The 22131-nt window shown below is 51.1% G+C and overlaps 1 protein-coding gene across 3 annotated transcripts in view; it reads left to right on the top strand.

Moving 5' to 3' along the window:
• PLPP4 (phospholipid phosphatase 4) overlaps positions 1-22131 on the top strand; it is a 99454-nt gene that overhangs the window by 18319 nt on the left and 59004 nt on the right. For all 3 annotated transcript variants that reach the window (XM_045191567.2, XM_045191568.3, XM_071221355.1), the window contains exon 2: positions 20253-20361. In XM_045191567.2, the coding sequence (XP_045047502.2) occupies positions 20253-20361 (109 nt within the window). The remainder of the gene's footprint in view (positions 1-20252; positions 20362-22131) is intronic.

Below are 22131 nucleotides of genomic sequence, written 5' to 3'. Positions count from 1 at the left end.
TTAATACTTAGGCTGAATACTTGGATGAGGAATTTCTATGTTAAAGCATTTTTTCCCCTCTACTTTCCAAATTGCCCCTAGAAAGGTGGTACCAACGTGCATTCCTCCTCGCATGCAGCACCTGATCCAGCTCGTTCTCTGTGTTATCCGTGCTCTCCTGTCTCTTGCTGGAGAAACCTTTGTAGAACATGCTTTTCCGTTCCTCCTGCCCCACCCTGTTGCGTGATCACATTTCCTCGTTTTATTTTTTCGGTAGCACTGATTGTACTTAGAAGTCATGCTGTGCGTTGCTCATTAGCATCTCTGTTTACTGGCCACCCACTCAGCTGGTTATAAGCCCTGTGAGCGCAGGGACCTCCCGTCGGGGTCACTGCTGTCCAGCAGGGCGTTTCCCCCCTTCCACCATTCATACTACACCCTTGTATCTCTGTGCACAGGCAAGTTTGCTGAATGAGTAAATGTCACCCATGCTGTCAGTGACACTCATAGTATCATGCATTCAAAAAACGTACTCTCTTTGTTTAGAGGATGCCAAACAAGATTTAACCTCTGCCGGCAGCCAGCGGCCGTCAGGTGGTCTTGGGATTGCTTTTAGTGCACTGAGGTGCACCAAAGGCCCCTTTCCCGTGCGCTAACGGGATTTTAATTATTGTGGTTTGCTTCGTAGCGTTTAACGTTGTTCTGTCTTCTTGAAAGGCTACAGACTGTATGCTTACTTCAAGCAAGTTCCATTTCCTCTTCCGATTTAAAGCCGCTAACCTGCCAAGGCCTGGAAAGGAAGATGGTCACCTTACAGACATCATTGTGCATAAATGAAGAGCTGGTAGGTTTACGTTGAGGGTCTGAGGAGCTCTCCTGTTTTAAGTGCTTGAGCGGTCTGCAGGCCCGGAGGCTTTTGTGATGGCTGCTGCCTGGTGGTCGTTGCTGCGTTCCAGATGAGTGAGGTATTACAGTTCCTGGGGCTGAGTCTGTGCCTCCCTTCGGTACAAGGGGAGAATGTCTTCTAACACAGTAGTTTGAAGTTGAACATGGAGAGCATCCAGAGAGGACCGGCATTGGCTCTGCATCTGGGGCACAGCTGGGGGAGGGCGGCCGTCTGGGGCCAGGCCTCAGCACCTTGAATCTGACCTCCTCTGTCAAAGGTTTTTTTATCAGCAACTTGGATAAAGACATAGAAAGCAGGCTTATCAAATTTGTGAATGATGCAAAACCAGGATGGAAGGCTAATATGTAGGATAATAGAATCAAGATTCATAAAAATCTTGGCAGGAATGATGGGTCTGAAAGTAACAAGGTAACCCTAACCGGATTACATGGGGAAGTCCTGCAGCTCACTCCCGCAGAGCCAGCGGCAGCGCCCGCAGTGGGAGAGGCCTGGCTGGAAGGCAGTTTGTGCCCAGCAAGGCCTGTGGGTTTCCTAGGTGGTGATTGTAAAGATTCACTGCTCCTTAGATATTATTAACTGCAGCAGGGGCTGCATATCCAAAGGATGGCGCACTGTCTCATAGCACGTCCTTCCCGAGCCCTTCCCCCAGCCGTCCCTCTCTCCCACACCCTCACCTCTCTCGTACTGGATTTCAGGCCCCAGCGAGGCTCTAACTTTCTCCGGGGAGCTTTCTCTGGGTCTGCAGGATGGAGTCAGTTATGCTCTCTCAAGTGATCAGACAGTTCTCTCCTCCGCCGTTACAGTGCTCGCCAAGTGAGCGGGCCATCACCCGTCTGTCTATCTTCTGCTTTGAACTCAGGACTCCTGAAAGCCAGGAATTGTATCTGCCGTGTTAGATACTTTGCCCTGAGTGGGGACACCATGGCTGGCACACAGCACATGCCCAGTGATGCCCTGGTGGATGGCATCTCCATTCTCAGGGTATGGAGTGGGGTTCTGGACTTCACATCTTTAGCTCTTGTACCCCCATCGGCACCAGGTAGTGACTGGTTTGCAGACCCTGTCCTGTGGGGAACAGGTGATGGAACTGTGGATGCTCAGCCTGGCCATGCCCAGGGATGGGCCATCCTGGGAGTTCCGGAGCAGCACAGGGCATGGCAGGGAGGAGGGGCGACTCTGCTCCTTGAGCAGAAGAGCTGTGACCTCACTGGAGCTGTCCAACCATGTACAGACAACCTGCTTGATGGGAGGCTCCCGTGAACCCCCATGCTGCACTGTGGAGGGGGTTTGTCGGTTGCAAGGGGAGGAGTTGAAAGCTGCAATGTAACAACAATGACAACATCAACAGCTCGGTCTTCTCGGGCCCTCCCCGGGCATCCGGCACTTTGTAAACTGCGTCCCCACAGCCTCCCTGCAGGGTTTGGTGCCCCTCTGGCAAGCAGGTGAGGACACTGAGACCCGTTAGTTAGACCCAGCTAAGTAACTGAAAACTGAAGTTGGTCCCAGGCTGAGGCCCCTGGTGCTGGGATTCTAGTCTTGGGGTTTTGCAGCACCTCCTCTGGTACCTGCTGCGTGTAGGTATTTGTTGGCTGTGGACTTGGTGCCTGCCTTCTAGAGTCCCGTCTGCCTCCTCCGTCAGAGTTCTTGGGTTGGCACCTGGCCTTTCTCTGACTCGGGCTATGACCCGCTCTGGTGGTGGAGATGCCCCGCCCAGGGACAGCAAGTGGCTGAGCATGTCCACGTTGTTGACACGTGGACATTGGTCTTCTACGGATCTCCAGGCAGTGTGGGGTGATGGGAGGACCTCATGGACCAGTAGTCAGACAGTCCTGGGTTCGAGTCTCTGCTGCTGCTTACTGGCTGTGGGACTGCAGTGCAATCAAGTACGTGCCGTCTCTGAACCTCGGCTGCGAAACGTAGAATTAGTCTTCTGTTCTGAAAAGCACTTGACCCCGGGGTGCACTTGAGAAAAGGTGGCCGTCGTCCCCATCTGCTCTCAGGTTCTCAGCTCCTGCTCGAGCTTGTTCGAAATCTGTTGTCTAGACGAGCTAAGCATGTCCACGAGAAGCGGTTAGACTGAGAAGTTCCACACAGCGAGTGTAGCTCGAACGTGGAGCCTTCCTCCGAGTCAGATGTCAGAGCAGAATCAGATCATCAGGCTCTCCTGGCCTCCTGCCGTGCCCTTTGTCTTCCTGCTTGTGCTCATTGTCTAGGGTGTGTGTATGTGTGTGTGTGCGCGTGTGCGCACGTGTGTGTGTGTGTGTGTGTGTGTGTGTGTGAGAGAGAGAGAGAGACCCCTCGAGGTATGATTCATTTTCTGTAACTCCCTTCTGTAGCCAGAGATATGCCTACAGATCATTCACCAGAGGGACCGCCAACAGAGCCGTGAGCTTTTTCTCTGGAATTGTAGAGAGCGTTCATTGGTTCCTCCATAAATTCTTTGAGCCGGGTTAGACATCTGGCAGAACTATGGGCCCTGGGGGTGGAGCGGCGAGCAGAGCCGATAAAGCCCTTGGCCTCATGGAGCCCATACTCTAATTTGGTGAGAAAGGCTATGGGTTAGCATGCAAGTGAAATAATGGGCTGTTGGAGGGTGAGGGACCGTAGGAGAAGAGAAAACACAGGCGAGGAGGAGAGGGAGGAGGGCCGGTTTGGGATGGCCGTTCTGTATAGAAATGCCCGAGAGCAGAGACCTGAAGGAAGTGAGGAGTGAGCCATGCAGGTGTCTGGGGAGGAACATTCTAGACAGAAGGAACAGCATGGATGAAATTCCTGCCATAGGGGCATGCTTGGCAAGCTCAAGGGGAGGCCGCTGTAGCCAGAGTGGGTGGGAGACAAAAGAGGACAGTGGCAACATAGAGTGACTGGGCAGTGACTTCTGGGCCCTGGGTCCAGCCGCCTTGTGCATCTCCTCTACTTGTCGCTGTTCAGAGACTGTGGTCTCTGCCGGGGAGTCAGGGTAGCCAGGTGACACACGTCCAGGACCACAGCTGCCCCGGCCTGGGGGACTTAAGCCTGGCAGTGGCGGCCCCTGGTGCTGACCAGGAGCAGAGCCCACTCCTCCTCCCCACCGGGAGGCACTCTCTGCTGAGGTTTTGGCCTTGTCCACAGGCTCTCCGGGAAGAGTCTCCATCCAGGTCAGAACTGGGATACATTCGACATTAATGTTTGAGGACAGGACATGGGGGCAGTACTGGTCCCCATCAGTGGAGGTGGGCGACAGTGCCGAGTGACCCTTTTGAGATAGAGCCTCGAGGGTGACTTCGAGAGAGGTGGCCTGGAGGAGTTGGCTCATGTGCACACAGTGGAGCTTAATAATGCCGTCCTCTGAGGGTCTTGTGAGCACTCAGTGAGTCAGTGCCTGCAAAGCACCCAAATGTGCTGGACACACTGTGAGTCCTCTGCCAGTGTCCGCTGTGGTCACCAGCACTGGCCTGCCACCACCCCAGGCTGTGGGGTGGGTAGGGGAGGGGAAGACTGATGAGGGCTGGGCCCTCAGGCAGTTTCCAGCCTGGTGGGCCAATACCTCACCAGCAATAAGCAAACATCTGCGTGGTAAGAAGGGCCCCACAGCGTATTAAAACATGTGGTGTAATAGTGACTGAGCAGCTATAACCATTGCTAACATTTGGGGGGTTTTCTCCTTGTCTGTTTTTTTCAGACATGTAATGTTTGCATGTTTGCATGTGATGTAAATAACACAGAAATGGGAGGGCACAGGAGTTCCCTGTCATTTAACTGTGTCATCACAGCCAACCTATTGGCAGAATAATGTCCCCCAGAGCTGTCCACACCCTAATCCCTGGAACCTGTGAATACGCTACTTTACATGGCCAAGGGGATTCAGCTTGCAGATGCAATAATGGTGCTTAACCAGCTAGCTGGAGATGGGGGGTTATCCGGGGTCAGTCTAACCACACGAGTCCTTAAAGTGGAGGAAGAGGCTGAAGAGAGGGTCAGAGAGATGCAATAGGAATGGACTCGACCTGCTGTGACTTTGAAGATGAAAGAGCCACAAGCCAAGGAATGAGGGTGGCCTCTCTAGCAGCCACACAGGCAGAGAGACAGAATCTCCCTGGACTTCCAGAAAGGAATGCAGCCTGGCGGGCACTTTGATCTCAGCCCAGTAAAATCTGCATGAGACTTTTGACCTCCCCCTAGACTGAGCTCCCTCAGGGCAGGGGCTGTGCCTCATTCACTCTGGATCCCAGCGCCTGGCACAGCCTCTGAGCTGGGCAAGTGTTTACTCAGTCCTGCACCTGCTGGGGAGTTACTGCGTCTGAGTCAGGCCTGGAGTGGTGCCCTATATCTCCGTTCCCCAAACCCAGACGCTCGTCTTGATGTTGCCCCTTGGGAGCGACCTCCAAAGGCTTAGGGACATGCTGCCAGCCCAGGCCAGTCTCAGCCCAGGACAGGTGGCACAGACAGATGGCACTGAGCACTGCCCCCTGGCTTAGCTCACAACTAGCAGGGTCCCTTTCAGAAGGGGAGTCCCCCCAAAGTAGAAAGATTCATGGGCGGGGCTCCAAACTTGTGTGTGTTTTTGGTGCCAGATGCTGTGGATTCCTTGTCACACTTTTAAAATGACCACTGTTGACTTATTCAGCTGGGAAATAAATGAGGTAGAGACAAAAATCAAAGAGAAAATCCAAACAAAAGAGAAAACAGGAGAAGGTGGAAGAATGAAGAGGTGGGTCCTATTGATCTGCCCAGTTGCCTCCTGCCTGTGTCTTTGGAAGGTGGCTCCGGAGCAGGGGTGCCCCCACCTCTCTGGTGGGGGTGGCCCAGAGATTCTGATTTAATTGGAGGCAAGAACAGTGATGACATTTTTCAAGGTTCCCCCAGTGAGTGCAACAGGCAGCTGGGGTGGAGAGCCTGCACTGCAGGGCGTTCTTGCTCTGCTCTCTTCCCACTTAGAAGCCCTCCAAGCCCTACAAGTCATTAAACGTTGATGCTTAGAGGCCACCGCAACCATCTCGCAAATGCAGACACTGAGGTTTAGAGTCAAGGTCACGAGGCACGTGGTGGCCCAGTTAAGACCGGGGCCCCACGTGTGGACTTCCCGCACCCACCTGCTGCTGCCCACGGCCTCCAAGCAGGGTGGCCCCAGCCAGCTCCATCTGGGAGTGGCTTCCGTGGCTTTCTTTGTTTCTTTAAAGTCTTCGTGCTTCTTTCCAAATGCTTTTTTTAAAAAAGAAAAGTATTTACTTACTCATTTTTAGAGTGAGGGGAAGGGAGGGAGATGGAAAGGGAGAGAAACATTGATGTCAGAGAGAAACAGTAATCGGTTGCCTCTCGTACGCACCCCGACCAGGGACTGACCCTGAATCCCAGGCATGTGCCTTGACTGGGAGTGGAACCACTGACGTTTCACTTTGTGGGCTGATGCCCAGCCCACTGAGCCACCCTGATCAGGGCTCCAAGTGCTTCTTAAGAAGATCAGCTGATCCCGTGATGGGCCCCTGGGCCCCGCTCTCTCTGCCTCCCCATGATGAGGCAGGACCGCTTACTGACTATGAGCACAGGCTCTGAGATCCGGCTGCACTGATACCGGGTGGCCTCCGAGAGCCTCAGTTTGGCCACCTGCAAACGGGGGGTCATGCTGGTAAAACTCCACGGGGACTGTGAGGGTGAAAAGACACACGGGGCACGTAGAGGGCCGGGAACGGTGCATGGCACGTGAATGCTGCTGTTACTAATAATACTGTTGCAGATCGCTACCAGTAGAGGAAGAGAATGGAATTCAGGTGCCAGTTAGTACCCAGACGTCGATGGATGCGTCTTTCACGCGTGATTTCGGCTTGCTTTGGAGCGTGCCTGGTGTGGTCCGCGGTGTCCATCCTCGGCCAGACACGAGCCAGGCCTTCTCCTGGAGGCTGGTAATTGAGAGTTTCCAAGTGGGTCTAGGGTTCAGGGAGCTTGCTAGCTTTGCAGCGGGGTTCTCTGGGCATTTACCCCTCATTTATCCCACCCATCTCAAGGTCAGCCTGTCCGGGGGCATTTCCTGTGGGGGCCCAGGCCCGTTGGCAGAGCCAAGCCCCTCGCTCGCTGTAGGGTTCAGAAAGGACCTGCGGCCTGTCCTGCACATCAGCGTTGCTTAAAAATTTCTGTGCAAGTGATTGAAGAACAGGGTAACAAGCAGGATAACGGGGAGATCATTGTGGATAAATCAGCTTGATTACACTCTTTCCCAAACTTGATTATTCAGATTTGCAGTGCTTTGCGAAATCTCTAAAGCCAATTAAGGCTGGCTTCCAATACCAACAGCACATTCCAGGGAGGTCTCTCTCACAAGTCTGCCAAGTCTGCCAGTAGGCTGAGAACAGCGAGAATAACTCCTCCGCTTCTGATTTTTTATATTTCTGAGGCAGCGGGGAGTTTTACTGTTATGCTTTTAAACACTGCAATTAGGAGTACAGGGGGGGCGGCACCGATGGTTCTGCTGATTGGGTGAATGGTGGCTCAGACACGCCTCTGCTGTGTTCTGAGGAGATAATCCTGATTGGGGATGTTGCCAGTTGCACTGGGTACCAAGCATTTGAAGACGTGGGTACCATTTATGAAACAAGTTAAAGGACTTGGAAAAACATTCAGGCAGAGAAGCAACAGTTGATTTATTTAGCAGTGTACCGTTTGTCTCCTTTTACCGGTGTTACTTGACCTTTAAACTCAGTTTCTTTTTTTCTCCTTTCTTTTCCCAGCTTTATTGAGACATAATTGACAGAGAGCATTGTATACATTGTATACATTGTAAAACATGTTGATGTGATGCACTTATATATTGAGAGGTGATCACCACGATAGCATCAGCCAACACTGGCATCACGTTGCATGGTTAACATTTCTGTTTTGTAGAGACAATACCTAAGATCTAGTTACTTAGAAAATATCGAGTATATAACACAGTGTCATGAACAATGATCAGGCCATAGATTAGATCCTAGAATCTATTGACCGTATAGCCATAAGTGTGCCCCCTTTGACCAGCATTTCCTCATTTCCCCTCCCCACCCCCTGGACCTTGGGGACCACCATTCTAGTCTCTGGTTCTACGAGTCTGGCTTTTCTAGATTCCACGTATAAGTGAGATCATACAGTGTTTGTCTTCCTCTATCTGACTTACTCCACTGAGCGCCGCACCCTGGAGGTCCATGTTGTCACAAATGGCAAGATGTGCTTCTGTCTCGCATTGGATGGAGTCTCGTTCTGTGTGTGCACAGTGCCTGCTCTTTATCCTTCGTGCGCTGATGGATACGCAGGTCATTTCCATATCCTGGCTGCTGTAACTGATGGCTGCCCTACACGTGGGAGTGAAGGTATTTTTTTGTCATCCTGTTTTTATTTCCTCTGGACATATACCCAGACGTGGAAGAAATACTCTATGTTAAGTGTATAATTCTGTGCCTGGGGTGGAGAAGGTATTATCTGTCAGATTCTCCATTGTTTACGAGGGGAGATTCGCAGCATTTAGACAGAAAGAAAACTCCAAAGTCATGCAGTCCAGTTTCTTAATGAGGGACATAGGGAGAGTAGATGAACTACTCAAGTTGATTTAGCAGCTAAGCCAACAATAGAACATAGTGTTCTGGCTTGCAGTGTTGGTGGCTGTTGCCTACTTGGGGTTTGATTTGTTTCCGATGCCAAAAGGAAACCCTGAGCTGTCAGCCCAGAAGCAACTGGAGAATGCAGTTCAGGAGCAGGTGGGAGAACTCAGGGGTGCAGATGTCCATTTGGAAAGACCAGATGTTAGGGGCTGGAGTGCCCTGGGGAGCCGATGTGGTCCCACGGCAGAAGATGTGGTTCCCAAGATGGCCACATGGGGCTAACATTGGTCACGAAGGGCCTTGGGGAAGGGAGAGGCATCTGGGAAAGAGAAAGTGAGCAGGGAGAGGGGTCAAAGAACAGGAGGGCAGCTGCCAGGTGCCCACTCCCACCTCAGTGTGCTCGCGCCCACATTCCCCAAACTGGAGGCATGGAAATAGTCCAGAATGATGGTTAAAACACCTGAAGGTAGGTTTTTGTTTTGCTGCTTATTGGATTGAATGACCTTGGGCAGGTCACGAAACCTCTCTGAGTGTGTTTCCTTCTCTGGAAAATGGGGATAACAGTGCCTACCTTTTGCTGTGAGGAGTGATGGAGGTAAGGTGTAAGAAGTGTCTTGCAGACTCCTGGCACGCAGGAAGGACTCAGGAGGTGATCAGCTGATCCTCTGTTCCCTCTTTCCCTTCCTCCTTCCCTCTGGATGTCCCTGAAGATGACATCTGTGCAGGCTGTGATGTATCAAACCCCGTTCTTGGTAGGGGCCAGGGTCGTTCCATCACTTGGGACAGGTGAGGAAGAAAGTGGGGAAGTGGTGGTGATGGTGGTGTGGGCGGGGAACAGAACACACAACTGCTGTGGATTGATTAGCCCTAAATTGGCAGATGAGCACCCAGCAGAGCCAGGTACCCTGAGAAGAGAGACGCACCTACTCACAGGGGAAGCTGTCTTCACACAGTGGGTTCAGGGGGTCCTGGGGACTGTCAAATCCATCCCTCCACCATTCCAGGCCAACCAGCAACCAGCCTGAAGCAGCCACGAGATGGGAGCACACATACCATATTTCACGGTCGATACGGGGGTCACAAACACAGATGGGCGGGCAGGACCCTGGACAGGGCTTTGTCTTGTCCAAACTGGGCAGCTGCTGCTTGGCCCCTCAGACTGTCTGTTGCCCTGGAGGGATGCGGGCCCAAGGTTGCCAGACCAAATTCTTCAACGGAAGCCAGAAGTGTAGCTTTTGCTGTAAAAGCTTCTGGTTTTTAAATATGGCCACAAATTATACATCAAAACAAACAAATACGCTACTGTCCAAACCAGTGTGTAGCTGCAGGCTGCATTCAGTCCAAGGGAGGCCAGCTGCCTGCTTCTGACTTAAGATTCCATGTGGCAGCGGATTGGGTCTTTATTGAAACAGGTGCCGTGGATTTATCTGTTTAGATTTGATACAACAAACATTTATTGAGCACCTGCTACGTGCTAGGCTCTGTTCTAAGCTCTGTGGATACAGCTGTGGTCAAAAGCAGGCAAGAGTTTCTGGTGAGCTGATGTTCTGCTCTGGCTCTTTCCTTCTGTCCCATGCCACCGTATCTTTGCGACAGTGATGATGACATGGTTATTCTTGACCCTCTTCTTAGGAAGATTGAGAGTGAGCAGCTCGGTCCCAACCGTACATCACAGTCATACCGATGGGCAGATGTTACTTGGTCCTTAACTCTGGAGCTGGTTGGCCATTGTTTGGGTCAATGACACCAGTGCGGGGATGTTGCCAGCTGTCCAAAGTCAAGCCCAAGTCCACAGGCCTGTGTCTCAATTTGACTTTGCTTTGAGGAAGTCAGCGTTTGGGTGCAGGTGGCCACAAAAACACTTAGTGATGCTTACAGACAGCAGACAACTTTTGGGGTAAAATGAAAGTTCCGTATCTGCTTAAAAACCATAGATACGGCCATTCCTCAGGGCACAGAGGAAATGTCCACCTACTCCAGACCTCAGCTGCTGAGCAGGCTGGAGGGCTGCAGAAAGCTGTATCGTGTCTCCGTCTTCTCAGAGCTGACCTGCGCCCTGCTGTCAGCCTCCTGTCTGATCACAGCTGTCCCTGGCCCTCAGCCATTTGATTGATGGCTCTTGTACTTTGCCCATCCATCCCTTCCTGCGCTACCAGCCCAACTGAAGGCCATCCTGGAAGGACATGGCCTTAACCCTCCACGGGAGAAAAAACAGGTCCTAGAGAGAATAGACAGGGGCTTTGTGGAGGCCAGGACTTTGCTAATCGTGCCCAGGGCTCAGTGAGGCAGGCCTGATGCTGCCCTGCCGTGGCTGGTGGACACCCGGGGAGTTCAGATGAGGTTGTAAGGGAGGAAAATCTCAAAGACACTTGGCAGGCCCCTGTTCAGGAGCATGTGCTTTCTGGCTGCTATTTTCTAATTAAAATGACAGCTTAGAAACCCTTTCAAATTAAATTGTACCCTCACTGTGTTGGCCCTGTGCTGAGTGGCATTCTCTTCTGCCCAGAGCTCTGTGCCCTGGGTGGCGTGTCCTGAGACCTGCGGTGGCCTGTTCCAGGTGTGGGCGTGTAGAGCAGCCCATTGGGTTAAGCCATGGCTACATTCCTAGACTTCTCAGTAATCCAGGAATGAATGATTCACTGGGCATTTCAGACTACGGTTCACTGTAGACAGAGGTCCTGTAAGCGAAGAATACCCCCTTTCGTCCCTCTTCCATTTTTGTTGTTAGTGTTTTCTTTTGTTTAGTGTTTAGAGTGGCTTTTGTTCACCTGTGGTTCAGATACCAAATACCACTTTCTATTGGGAAATGCGTCTGGCCCGGAGGCTGTTCAGTCCTGGGGGGCTCTGTGCTGCTGGCCACGCTGGCAGAGGGGCTCCGGCTTGAGCTTGGTGGGCTCCAGGAAGCCCCGGCAGCTGGTAGGAGGCAGATCCCCCAGGTTTCCCTGAGTCCCAGGCTCTGGCTCTGCCCCAAGTCACCTGCCACCCCATGGCTCAATCACTTCTGTTATTAGGTACCTGCTTCCCCAGGTGGCCAATGGGGACAGCGTCTGAGCCAGACAGAGGGTCCTCACTGCTGAGGGCTCTGCGGCGCCTGTCACCTGAGGGTTGGAGGTACAGCCAGGTGTGCAGGTGTTTGAAGGCAACTTGTTTTGTGAATGACTCGGCCTCTTCCCCCTCCTCTTAGTCTTCCTGATTTTGTCACTACCATCTTTCTTCCTTCCAATTTTTTAAATTCCTCTTCCCTCTGTCACACCTGACTGAAGTCCAGTCAAAGCGAATAATACTTTCTGAGTGTATCAGCTGCTTTGGCTGATAAAATACTTAATTTTGTATTCGTTATGGCCAATGAGTACAATCATTAAAAAAACCCTTTTTGGTGTAGAACTTTTCGAAGACCCTCTAGCAGGTATCAATACTTTTATTTCATCTGTTCGCCCTCCCCACTTTTTGATGGAGTGTTTTCAAGCAATCTCAGACATGGCATCCGTTCCATATGTAAATGCTTCAAAAAGTAACTTTAACCAATGAGAACTTAAAAAAAAAATCAACTCCCCCACCCATCCCCGCCCACCAAACCATAATCCCATTTGTGACACCCACTGACATGAACACTATTTTGTGTGTGCACACCAGGATCCAGGGAGGGTCCATACGTTGTTATTTGGTATGCAGAATTTTTAGGAATTTTTGGGGGGGCCATTTTTCAGTGACGATTAGCATCCTGCCAGTCGCTCAGTGCTTCTTGTGGCCCTGGAGGACGATCCCAAGCCCTCATTGCCTCCCAGAAGACTTTTGCCCACTTCACACACAGGGAGGGGGTTCAGCATCTTGCCCAGGGGCCGAAGCCCCTGCGGGGCCCCATGTGTTAGCTTTTGCAGCCTGGGTTTATGCGGAACAGGACTTTTTGTTTGAGCACAAGCGGTGAAAACATTTCCAGGCTGCTGTTGTTGACTTCCAAAGGAAGGCGCCCTCTGCAGAAGTGTTTGGAAATAGTTGCTCTAAATGTTTGGACTTCTGGGGCGAGGGCTGTGGTTTCTCAACATTGTGCTTCTGCGGAAGGTTTCCGCGCATGCCCGTGCCCATCGCAGGCGTGTTCGGAAGGGTCCTCCTTTTTCTGAGGTGCAGAGGCGTTGTGATGTGCCTCTGCTGCTGGAGGCAATTCCTGGCGGAAGGAGATGTCTCCAGAGCCACGTGGCGCAGTCGCAGCTGAGTCCACGCAAATGCTCCCCATGCATTGCCCACCACCGCCCTGCAGGTAGGTCGTGAGTTATCCCCCAGAGGAGGCAGTCAGGGCTGAGGGGGACGTGGCACTCTCCCAAGGTCACACAGCTAGTAGGTGGCAAAGGTAGAAGGTAGGTCTCTCCACTCCACAGCTCTGGACGCGAACACGGTGTGTTCATGGCCACAGTGCCTCAGTCGCCGCGTCCCTTGCTTTCAGGGCCCTGTTCCTGGACTTGTGCGTGTCAGCGTTTTATCCTGGAAAACTTCAGGTAGACAGAAAAGTTGACAGAGCAAAACTATGCCCATATACTCCACCTAGATTAAGCACTTGGTAACATTATATCCTATTTGCTTTATCTCTGTATTTATATGTTTGCATGTACGTTTTTCTGAACTGTTTGAAAGTAAATTGTGGGATTATATCCTAATCCCCCTGGATGTTTCAGCTACTTCTCCTAAAAATAAGACATTTTTCTGTACAGCCGTGTCATTACCGCACCAAAGGAAAATGGTAATATTTTCTTAATATCACCTGACATCTAGTTAACTCCAGTCCCAAGATTTCCCCAGTCATCCTCAAAGTTTCTTTTTAATAGCTTAAATTTTTTTTAAAAATCAAAACCCAGTCAAAGCATGTATGTTGCACGTGGTTGTTTGGCTTTTTCAGACTCTTGTAAAATCTGGGACGTCCCGTCCAGCTTTATTCTGGGATTTGTCTGTTTTCCCAAGAGTGTTTGACTTGTTTCTTTGCCCGTGTATTTCCTATAGGCTGCAAGCTGGGCCCAGAGGCTTGATAGGTTCAGTGTACTCGTTTGGGGAGATTGCCACTTGTGGCACGTGTCAGGTACACGGCGTCTGTGGTCCCGGAATCGGTGAGCGCAGGTGGGGCAGGCACGCAGGTTAGTGCTGTTGGCTGAAAGATGGAGGAGAGTTGCTGTGCGCAGGTAGCATCTTTGCATCGGTGCTTTGACTCATCCATGCAGCCCGTTCCCAGTCCTCTCCCTTCCTGGGAGCCGGGTAGGTTGACATCTCCAGGCTTGGCCCACACGTTTCTACCTCTGTCCCCCACTGACCTCATCCTGCCCCGTCGTGTTTAGGGGGGCACAGCTGTGGAGTGCATGTTTTCCTCGCCTACTGTGCACCCCCTTGGTGAGGGGGGGTTCAGTTGTGTCCATACCCCAGAGGAGGAGGGCACCATGCCAGGCAGGGCCACGTAGGAGCAGGTGAACAGCTGGGGGGCTGTGCCAGGCAGGCTTTGTAGTAGCAGGAGAGTAGGGTGCCCCCTGGTTCCAACAGGAGGATGTGATTGGCGGGGGACTGAAACCCGATACTCAGGGATTAGCAGGGACTGAACCTACCTGGTCCCCTTGATAAGGAGTGTTGTTTGGCTTGGGGACCTTACTGGGAGGGACCACAGTGGGGAGAGGATGCCTCATAAGGGTCTTAAGAAGATTAAAAGGAGTAATGTCTGGAAGAACCGAGTAAAGAACTTCGTACCAGATGGCTCCAGACGTGATACCTGGTTGTTGTTATTACAATTGTGACCCTTGTCTTTGTGTGGCAACCTGCCCTGGCTCAGGGCAAGGCCTGTCTGGAGGCAGGTTGCTGCTTTAGTGGCTCACAGAGATAATTGGTCAACATGTCTCTCAATAGCCTCATCTCACCCCTTCCCCCAGTGCTGATGGAAAATCCAATCCACTGAGTGGAGCTGCTGCCTGATCTGCTGTCCCCCCATGAGGCCCCTTTGTACGCATTTTCCTCTTGCACGGGAGACACCCGCTGGAGAGGGAGACCATAGTGCACTCAGGCAGCCTGCTTTTTGCTCTCTCCTGGAAAGCTTCTTAATCACACATCTCGTTTTTACCACCTTTAGATTGCAAGATACAAAAGTGACTTTCTGGGCCATTGTTCGCTCATAGAATGGCTAAGGGTGAGTGGTGGACGTTAACACTCTTCTGCCCGATCCCCTCCTCCCAGCTGGAAACCTCACTCGCTGACCCAGGTGGTGCACAGAGAGAGAGGGGAAGCCCCTCAGACCAAGTCACTGTCTCAGCATCACTCCTACTCACATCTGCAAGGAACAGCTGCCATCTTGTCTTGTGCTGTGTATGGTTGGGGAAAAGGAGGCAGAAATCTGTGTCCAGTATGTGGCTGAAGTGTTAGCTTCTCTTGAAAAGGGCGTGTGTTCAAGGTACGTGAGTTAAAAGTCATTGACAACGGTATGGAGTCTTCTAGAAGATGATGGGGAGATTCTGGGGCTTTGGGACCTTGACTTTGCATTAGTAGAGGCACGAGGACAGTGGCATCACTGTTCCTTGTCCAGGGACTTAGTGTTCCTGCTAGTGTGATGTCAGGATGGGCAGTTTTTCTGGGTTTCCAACTTTGGGCCGAATCTGTTGCCACGTTCATCCTGGGGACAGTGATAGATATACTCCCTGGAATGTCCCTCATGGGCCGGAGTCCTCACAGGTGGCTCGAGCTTGGAGGCCATGTCATGGGTCCCACTACTGAGGCACCCCAAACCTGATGTCTCCTCAAAGCAGAGAGCACGGCATTCTGACATCATAACTAAAGCCCCGTGATGATATTCTTTGCAAGCATTGGGACTGTGAGTGTTTTATTCACCAGGGTTCATGGAACCATGCCTAGCAAGCACATCACAGGCACTTGGTAAATATCGAATGAGTAAATAACAGGCAGAGATGGCAGTCCACTGTCTGTCCCCTACTGTGCTGCTTCCTCTAGAAGCACATGCGTATGCTAGGCTGCTTCAAGTCAGGCTGGGCTATGGAAACAGGACTAGCGGGTAGGAGAGAGAGAGAGAGAGTAGCAGAGAGAGAGAGAGAGAGAATGAGGGTGGGGGGAGATCGAGAGGTGTAGGTAAGCACTCTGCAGAGGATTTAAACTTCCGTACCGTGCATGAACTACACATGAGTTAAAGAGAGAATTACTCAGCGTAAAGTTAGAATAACATCTTTGAAATGTCATAGTGTGTGTTCCCCAAGTTCTTCAAACTCTATCATCAGAAGCATAAGGAGAAAACAAGTTGCACTGTTCCTACTTTGGATGACAGGAATTAACACTGAGTGACACTTATAATGGATGAAGAAGTCAGTTATTTTGAGGCTGGACTGGCACTAGCTGCTGAATCCAAGCTTATTGATAACGATGAAGAAAACATTGCTTTCACACCTATACAGTCTCATAAAGTAGCTTTTCTCCTTGGAAATGATTAATAAGTCATACCTTCTGATGGGTTAGATTGCTTTTTTAATTTAATTTTTTAAGTCGAGGTGACATCAGTTAATAACATTACATAAGTTCCAGGTGTACACCTTCATAATTCAATGTCTGTACGTGATAGCATGCTCACCACCAAAAGCCTGGTCTCCACCAACCACCGCACACCTGCCCTCATTACCCGTTCCGCCCTCTCCCCGCCCGCTCCCCTCTCAGAACCACCGATCTGTTCTCTGCGTCTACGACTTTGGTTTTGCTGTGCTTCCTTTTGTTTGTTTCACATTCCACATGAGTGAAATTCTATGTTTTTCATCTTTTTCACCTGACGCATGTCAGTTAGCATAATACCCTCAAGGTCCATCCATGTTGTCGCAAGTGGCACTATTTCATCTTTTTTATGGGTGAGTAGTATTCCATTTTATACATGTTGATGAACCTCCATACTGTTTTCCAAAGTGGCTGCACTAATCTGCAACCCCACCAACAGTGAGGACCCCACATCCTCTCCAGCACTCACTTCTTGTCTCTTCGAGAACAGCCATTCCAACAGGTGAGAGGTGCTGTCTCATGGTGGCTTTGATTGGCATATTCCTCATAATCAGTGATAGGTAACACCTTTTCCTGTGCCTGTTGGCCCTCTGTATTTACTCCTTGGAAAAATGTTTATTGAGATCCGCTGCCTATTTTTTTAGTTGATTTTTTGGTTGTAAAGTTATATGAGTTCTTTACATGTCGAATTTTCGATACCAACACCTTCTTGGAAATACCATTTGCAAATACCTTCTCCTGTTCAGCCGGCTGCCTTTGTGTTTCGCGGGTGGATTCCTTTGCTGTGCAGTGACTTTTTGGTTTGCTGCAGTCCCGTTTGATGGCGTTTTTGTGTCCGGTGCCATTGGAGTCAAATCCACCAAGCATCACTAAGACTGTGGTCCAGGAGGTTCGCAAGTGTTCTTCTGGGTCTGTTAGGGTTTCAGATATTATGTTCAGATCCTTGACTGGCTTTGAGTTAGTTTTTGTGTGCGGTGTAAGGTAGCTCACCTGCTGAGGTTCCATGCCTCCTCCTGGCTGAGCGCCTCCCTTTCTCTTTGGTTTAGGCCGTCGGGCCTGATGGAGCCTTAGGAGCCTGCACCGCTCTTCAGCAAACCTCCACGTGAAATGGGTAACTGGGGCAACCATCCTTGTCGCTGGGGCCCTAAGAGCCCAAGTTACCTAGGTCATCGCTCCGCTTCTCCCTTCCCTCGGGAGTCTTTGCAGAGATGGGAAAAGCCAGCCACTCACAGTGAGGACAGGTTCTACTCTCATCCCCAGAGAACCAACCAAAAGCTTGTGTCGATGAATCTGTCACATTGTCTTTGGGCATTAAGATGTTCTTACCTGCATTGCATGTATTGGAGATAGTAAAATAAATGGCACTTCCACCTCCCCTGGGCGTAGCTTTTCCCACCTCCCCTGGGCGTAGACCTGCTGCACTTCCATCTGCCTTTTTTTTGGGAACCCAAGGATGTCCGCCATTCTACTGGGAGTCGTTATGGCCGGAGGGGCAATTGCATTCTACACCGAATGGCCCCAGATTGCTGTGCTTTTTGTTTTTAATCCTCACCCGAGGGCATGTTTATTGATTTTAAAGTGAAAGGAAGGGGGTCAGGGAGAGAGAGGAACATTGATGTGAGAGAGAAACTTTGGTTGCTCCCCATTCAACTGGTGATGAAACCCGCAACCGAAGTATGTGTCCTGACCAAGGATTGAACCTCCAGCCAGCCGAGACACCCAGCCAGGGCAAGATTGCTGTGCTTTTGAATCGTCATTTTTGTTCTTCATCTTGTTTCCTGTCTCCTTCCCTAATACGTGGTGGTGGAGATGACGTCAGGGGCTTCACAAGGTGAGTTTAGGTTCTCCCTGGACGTGAGGCACCGAAGGCACATCCAGCCCCACCCATTCCTCCCTCCATCCAACACGCCTCCTGGCAGAGGCGGCGGCAGCAAGGCAGGACGTGGTAGCACTCTTCGGTTTTCATTGTACTTATTTTGATGTGTGCCAGCTGTTTATGCAGGGAATGCTGATTTTGTAATTAAGCGGTGACATGAACTTTCTTCTAGAATAAAATGACTGGTTTACAAAGTCGAAAGAAACCTCACAGCACAGGTGGAGGGAGGATAAGGCAAAACTGCACAACTCAGTTCTTAAATGGCCAAAATGGGGAGATGCTGGCCTTCTGGAGTGTTCTGCATCTCACATCCCTCGGGAGCTTGTCAAATATGAAAGAGTCTGAGTCAGTAGGTCTGGGCTGATCCAAGATTCTGCATTTTTAACAAGCTCCCTTCCTGGTGGTGCTGACGCCCTGGCCCCTTGGGACTCAAGGGCTGACCCCCAGGTCAGCGTGGCAGTGGCAGTGGCAGCAGCAGCGGGAAGCTCGCTGGAGACACCAGCCCTCAGGCTCCCACCTGGACCCGCTCTGTCTGTAGGTGCAGGGCCCCTGCGTGGTTCCTGGGCACGTTAAGGCGTGGGAAGCATTGACCTAACCCTGCTGGGAGTCCTCCATGCAGAGTGAGCCCTGGCTAACAGGAGGGGTTCTATGCCTGGGTTTCCAAACCATGTATGAAGGGCTCGTGGAAGGAGGCGGCCAGGACCCCTTTTGGGAACAAACACCCTCTAATGTCTCCAGAGCTTTCCTTCCCCCCACACACCCACTTCTGCCCCATGTGCTCTTTGAGGCCCGTGTCCTCTGGGCAGCTGCCTTGCTGTCTGGATTCTCTGCGTCAGAGGCTGGTGGCTGTGGTGTGGCTGGAGAAGGGTCACCTATCTTTCTTGGTACCGCTGCCCCCAGGGGATATAATTTGATTGAGAGACCTATTCTAGCAGCAGCTGCTCGGGGTGGGGTGAGGGATCGTGTGAGAGGCTTGGGGCATGAGGCCTTAAAAAGACACCATAAGGATTGTAGTACCTGGGGGACCAACAAGGTGGGGACCCACACAGTCCCCCCACTGTGGTGCTCCATGGTGGGCCTGTTCCTGGGCCCTGTGGCCAGCTCTGTGGGCAAAAATGGGAATCAAGGCTCTGGGGGTCTCTGAAGCAGGGGGCTGTGGGACCATGACAGGGATGACAGCCCGCGGGGGGCAGATTAGATTTGAAAGGGGGCCGCATCCCTCTGTCTCATCTTACCTGCTCTTCCCTGACTCACTTTGCCCCACCCCTGCTGAGGGTGGAGCCAGTCCACCCTCCTGAATCTGGGCCGACCTCGTGGAGACTCACGTGGAACCTAATGACACCACAAGACTGGGGCCGTGTGGTCAGAAAGCCGTGCAGCCTGCGCCTGCAATTCCTGGGACCCCCGTTCCGAGCTGAGCTCACCTGGCGGAGAATTGGAGGGAGAGCTGGGCAGTGGCCTGCTGGCTCAGAGCTGACAGAGGAAGCTGCAGCCATCTGTCCCCTCCCCCAGTTTTTCTCTTGGTGGTGACCACTTTTCACGTGCGTGGGTGTTGTGGGTTCTGGGGGCGTGAAAGGGGTTGGGAGGGTGAAGAGGTGACAAGGTGGATGCTTAAAGCTGTTTGTTTTCTTTAAAAATATTTAATTAATTAATTTAGTTTTAGAGGATGGGGCGGGAGGGAGAAAGAGAGGGAGAGAAAACATCGACGTGAGAAACACTGATCAGTTGCCTCATGCACACGCCCCGACCTGGAACCAAACCTGCAACCCAGGCACATGTCCTGACTGGGAATTGAACCGGTGACCTTTCGCTTTGTGGAATGATACCTGACCAACTCAGCCACACCGGTTTAGGGCAAAGCTGTTGGGTTTCTCGACAGCAGCCCCAGAATGCTCCTCATTCCCCTTTTCCTTCTTTCCTCCTTCCTCTCCTCTGCGTCTCTCTCCTGTCTTAACCTGTCTTTTCTGGAAGCTTTTTTCTCACTCTGCCCCCTGCTGGTGGCCTAGAGGATGGTTGGTTGCTGTCAGGGTCACATGGAGGGAACTTTGGTGCCTGCTGCCCCCTCACCTCTGCCCAAAAACAGGTCCATTTTGTCCCCAAGACAGGCTGGGGCCTTGCCTTGCTCCCGTCTGCCTGAGCCCCCAGTTCACGTTGGAGCCCCCAGTTCTTAGGGTCTTGGGGTGTTACCCTCCCAGCTATTCTCACGTGCCCAGAAGGGGTCCTCGCTGGCCAGTGGCAATAGGAGATTCTGCTGCGTCTCAGTAGCCCTTCCTCTCTTTTCCCAGGTGGACCTGGCTGAGACCCACCAGCGGGCAGCTGCTACCCACTCCTGTTCCCTAGAGGGCGACCCTCCCCCAAGGGTGTGCAGGGGCGGCCTTCCCAGGACCCAAGGGCCCCCGCTAAGTGCTCAGCCCTCACGCGTCTTTCTTTGTTTCAGTTTTACAGAGTTTCTGGATCCGTTCCAGAGAGTCATCCAGCCGGAGGAGATCTGGCTGTATAAAAACCCTCTGGTGCAGTCGGACAACATACCCACCCGCCTCATGTTCGTAAGTACCCTGATTTCCCAGCTGATTTGACCACCCTCCCAAGTGTGAACCACCCCTTCTGAAGACAGCCAGCGAACTGCATTCCAGAGAGATAAGGGAATTGGCCCAAAGCACAGAGCTAGTGAGCGGCAGAGCCAGGAGTCACATCCCAGCAGCCAGCTCTCAGCCAGGAGGCCACCCTGCAGGGAGGCAGCTGTGTTCAGGACTCCTTGCTGATGCTGACGCCACCAGGCCTTTCTGTAGCAGAGGAAATATTTTAGCTCCCCCTTGTTACTCAGCAATAATGTAACTTTCGGATGGCAACCTCGGAGAGGAAGGCTGTGCCTACTGACCAGCCTTTGTGTTTCATGCCTCCGCAAGTTGAAATGTTTGCTCCAAAGCTTTCACAGAGCACACCAGAAATACTTTGGATTTTGAAAGGAACCGCTCTGATTTTATGGAGGAACTCTTGTGAATTAGCGATGACTAGAAAGATCTCTGTGTCTTCAAACTCCCCCCAAAGGCCTAGAACGCTACGTGAGCTTTCAAGTGGTATTTTAATTGCTTTTGAAATAATTGCTTTTCTGCTGGAAAATAAACTGGACTTTCCTAAATCTCAGGGAAATTGAAAAATTAAGGTGGCTATGAATAGAACACTACCTAGCCCTTGAATATAAAAACAAGACTTTATCCATTTTGGCTCCAACTCAAATCTTCTACAAATCCTAGGAATAAAGGAACCAGTGTGTGTCTGACTAGTTTACCCCGAGGTTTTAATGGGGGGAGTTTCTCTTCATCGCTGACCCGCACCCCATTCTCCAAAGATTTCATGTTTCGTGTGCTGTAAGACACAATTTGGAGATGACTCGTTCACGTGAGAACTTTGCGGCTGTGTGCTAGGTGCATGTGAACAAGGGTTGCTTTGAAGTCTCGCTGCAAATGCTCCAAAGATTCTGGGTGCAGCTGCGTGTGGGGGGAGCAGGGGGACACATTTGCATGTTGGGAGGGGTGGGGAGGAGGCGGTGAAGGAGTTATTCAGTGCTGGGGTTCTCAGAGAGTGGAATGGTATTCAGCCACAAATCCTGATTCATGCCCGCTAATCTCCTAACGAAAAAAGTTCAACCTTTCGTTTCCTTAATAGTAGTTGATGAATTTCATTCATTAGTCAGAGGTTATAGCGAGATTCTGTAATAACACAAGGAAAGCAGTAGATGCATTTGCAATACCTGTAACCCTCAGATGGAAAATACCTTATCATCATGTAAGTTTGATTCGTTTTCCTGGGTTTTATTAAGAGTTTAATATGAGGCATCATTGGTCTGCTTTGGATTTTTAAAAACCTCAGGTATTTATAGAAAAAAATGTAATAGAACCTGTATTTTTACTGTTTTTAAGAGATAGCTTCCCTAGAAAGCTCAAATCTCGTTATTTGAATCCGTAATGAATGATAAAACAATCCTGGGGTCTCTTGTACTTTTGGCTGGAATATTTTAGTCTAAAGGGAAACTTTCTAGTGGAAATATTGTTAAAGGCGGCTGCTATTAACCTTGATGTCTCACTACTGAGAAATTAGTGTTTCTGGTGTGTGTGTTTTACAGCAGCCGCTTGGGCAAATGTCACAAAAAATATTACCAGGAAATGGTTAAGGGGTCGCGGTAAGTGCAGAGCATATGGCACTGCCATCACCAGGAAGCCCCTAACTCGCGTTTCCTGTCTTTGGCATCATTGGCTAATGTGACTGTGTCTGTCCACAAGGAAGTTGGTTGTGGTTGGGCCCTCGGATTCCTAGAG

This window comes from Desmodus rotundus, chromosome 4 (genome assembly GCF_022682495.2).
Source record: "Desmodus rotundus isolate HL8 chromosome 4, HLdesRot8A.1, whole genome shotgun sequence".
Classification (NCBI taxonomy): domain Eukaryota; kingdom Metazoa; phylum Chordata; class Mammalia; order Chiroptera; family Phyllostomidae; genus Desmodus; species Desmodus rotundus.
The sequence above is the reverse complement of the archived record's forward strand: the minus strand, read 5'-3'. Positions and strand labels throughout refer to the sequence as shown.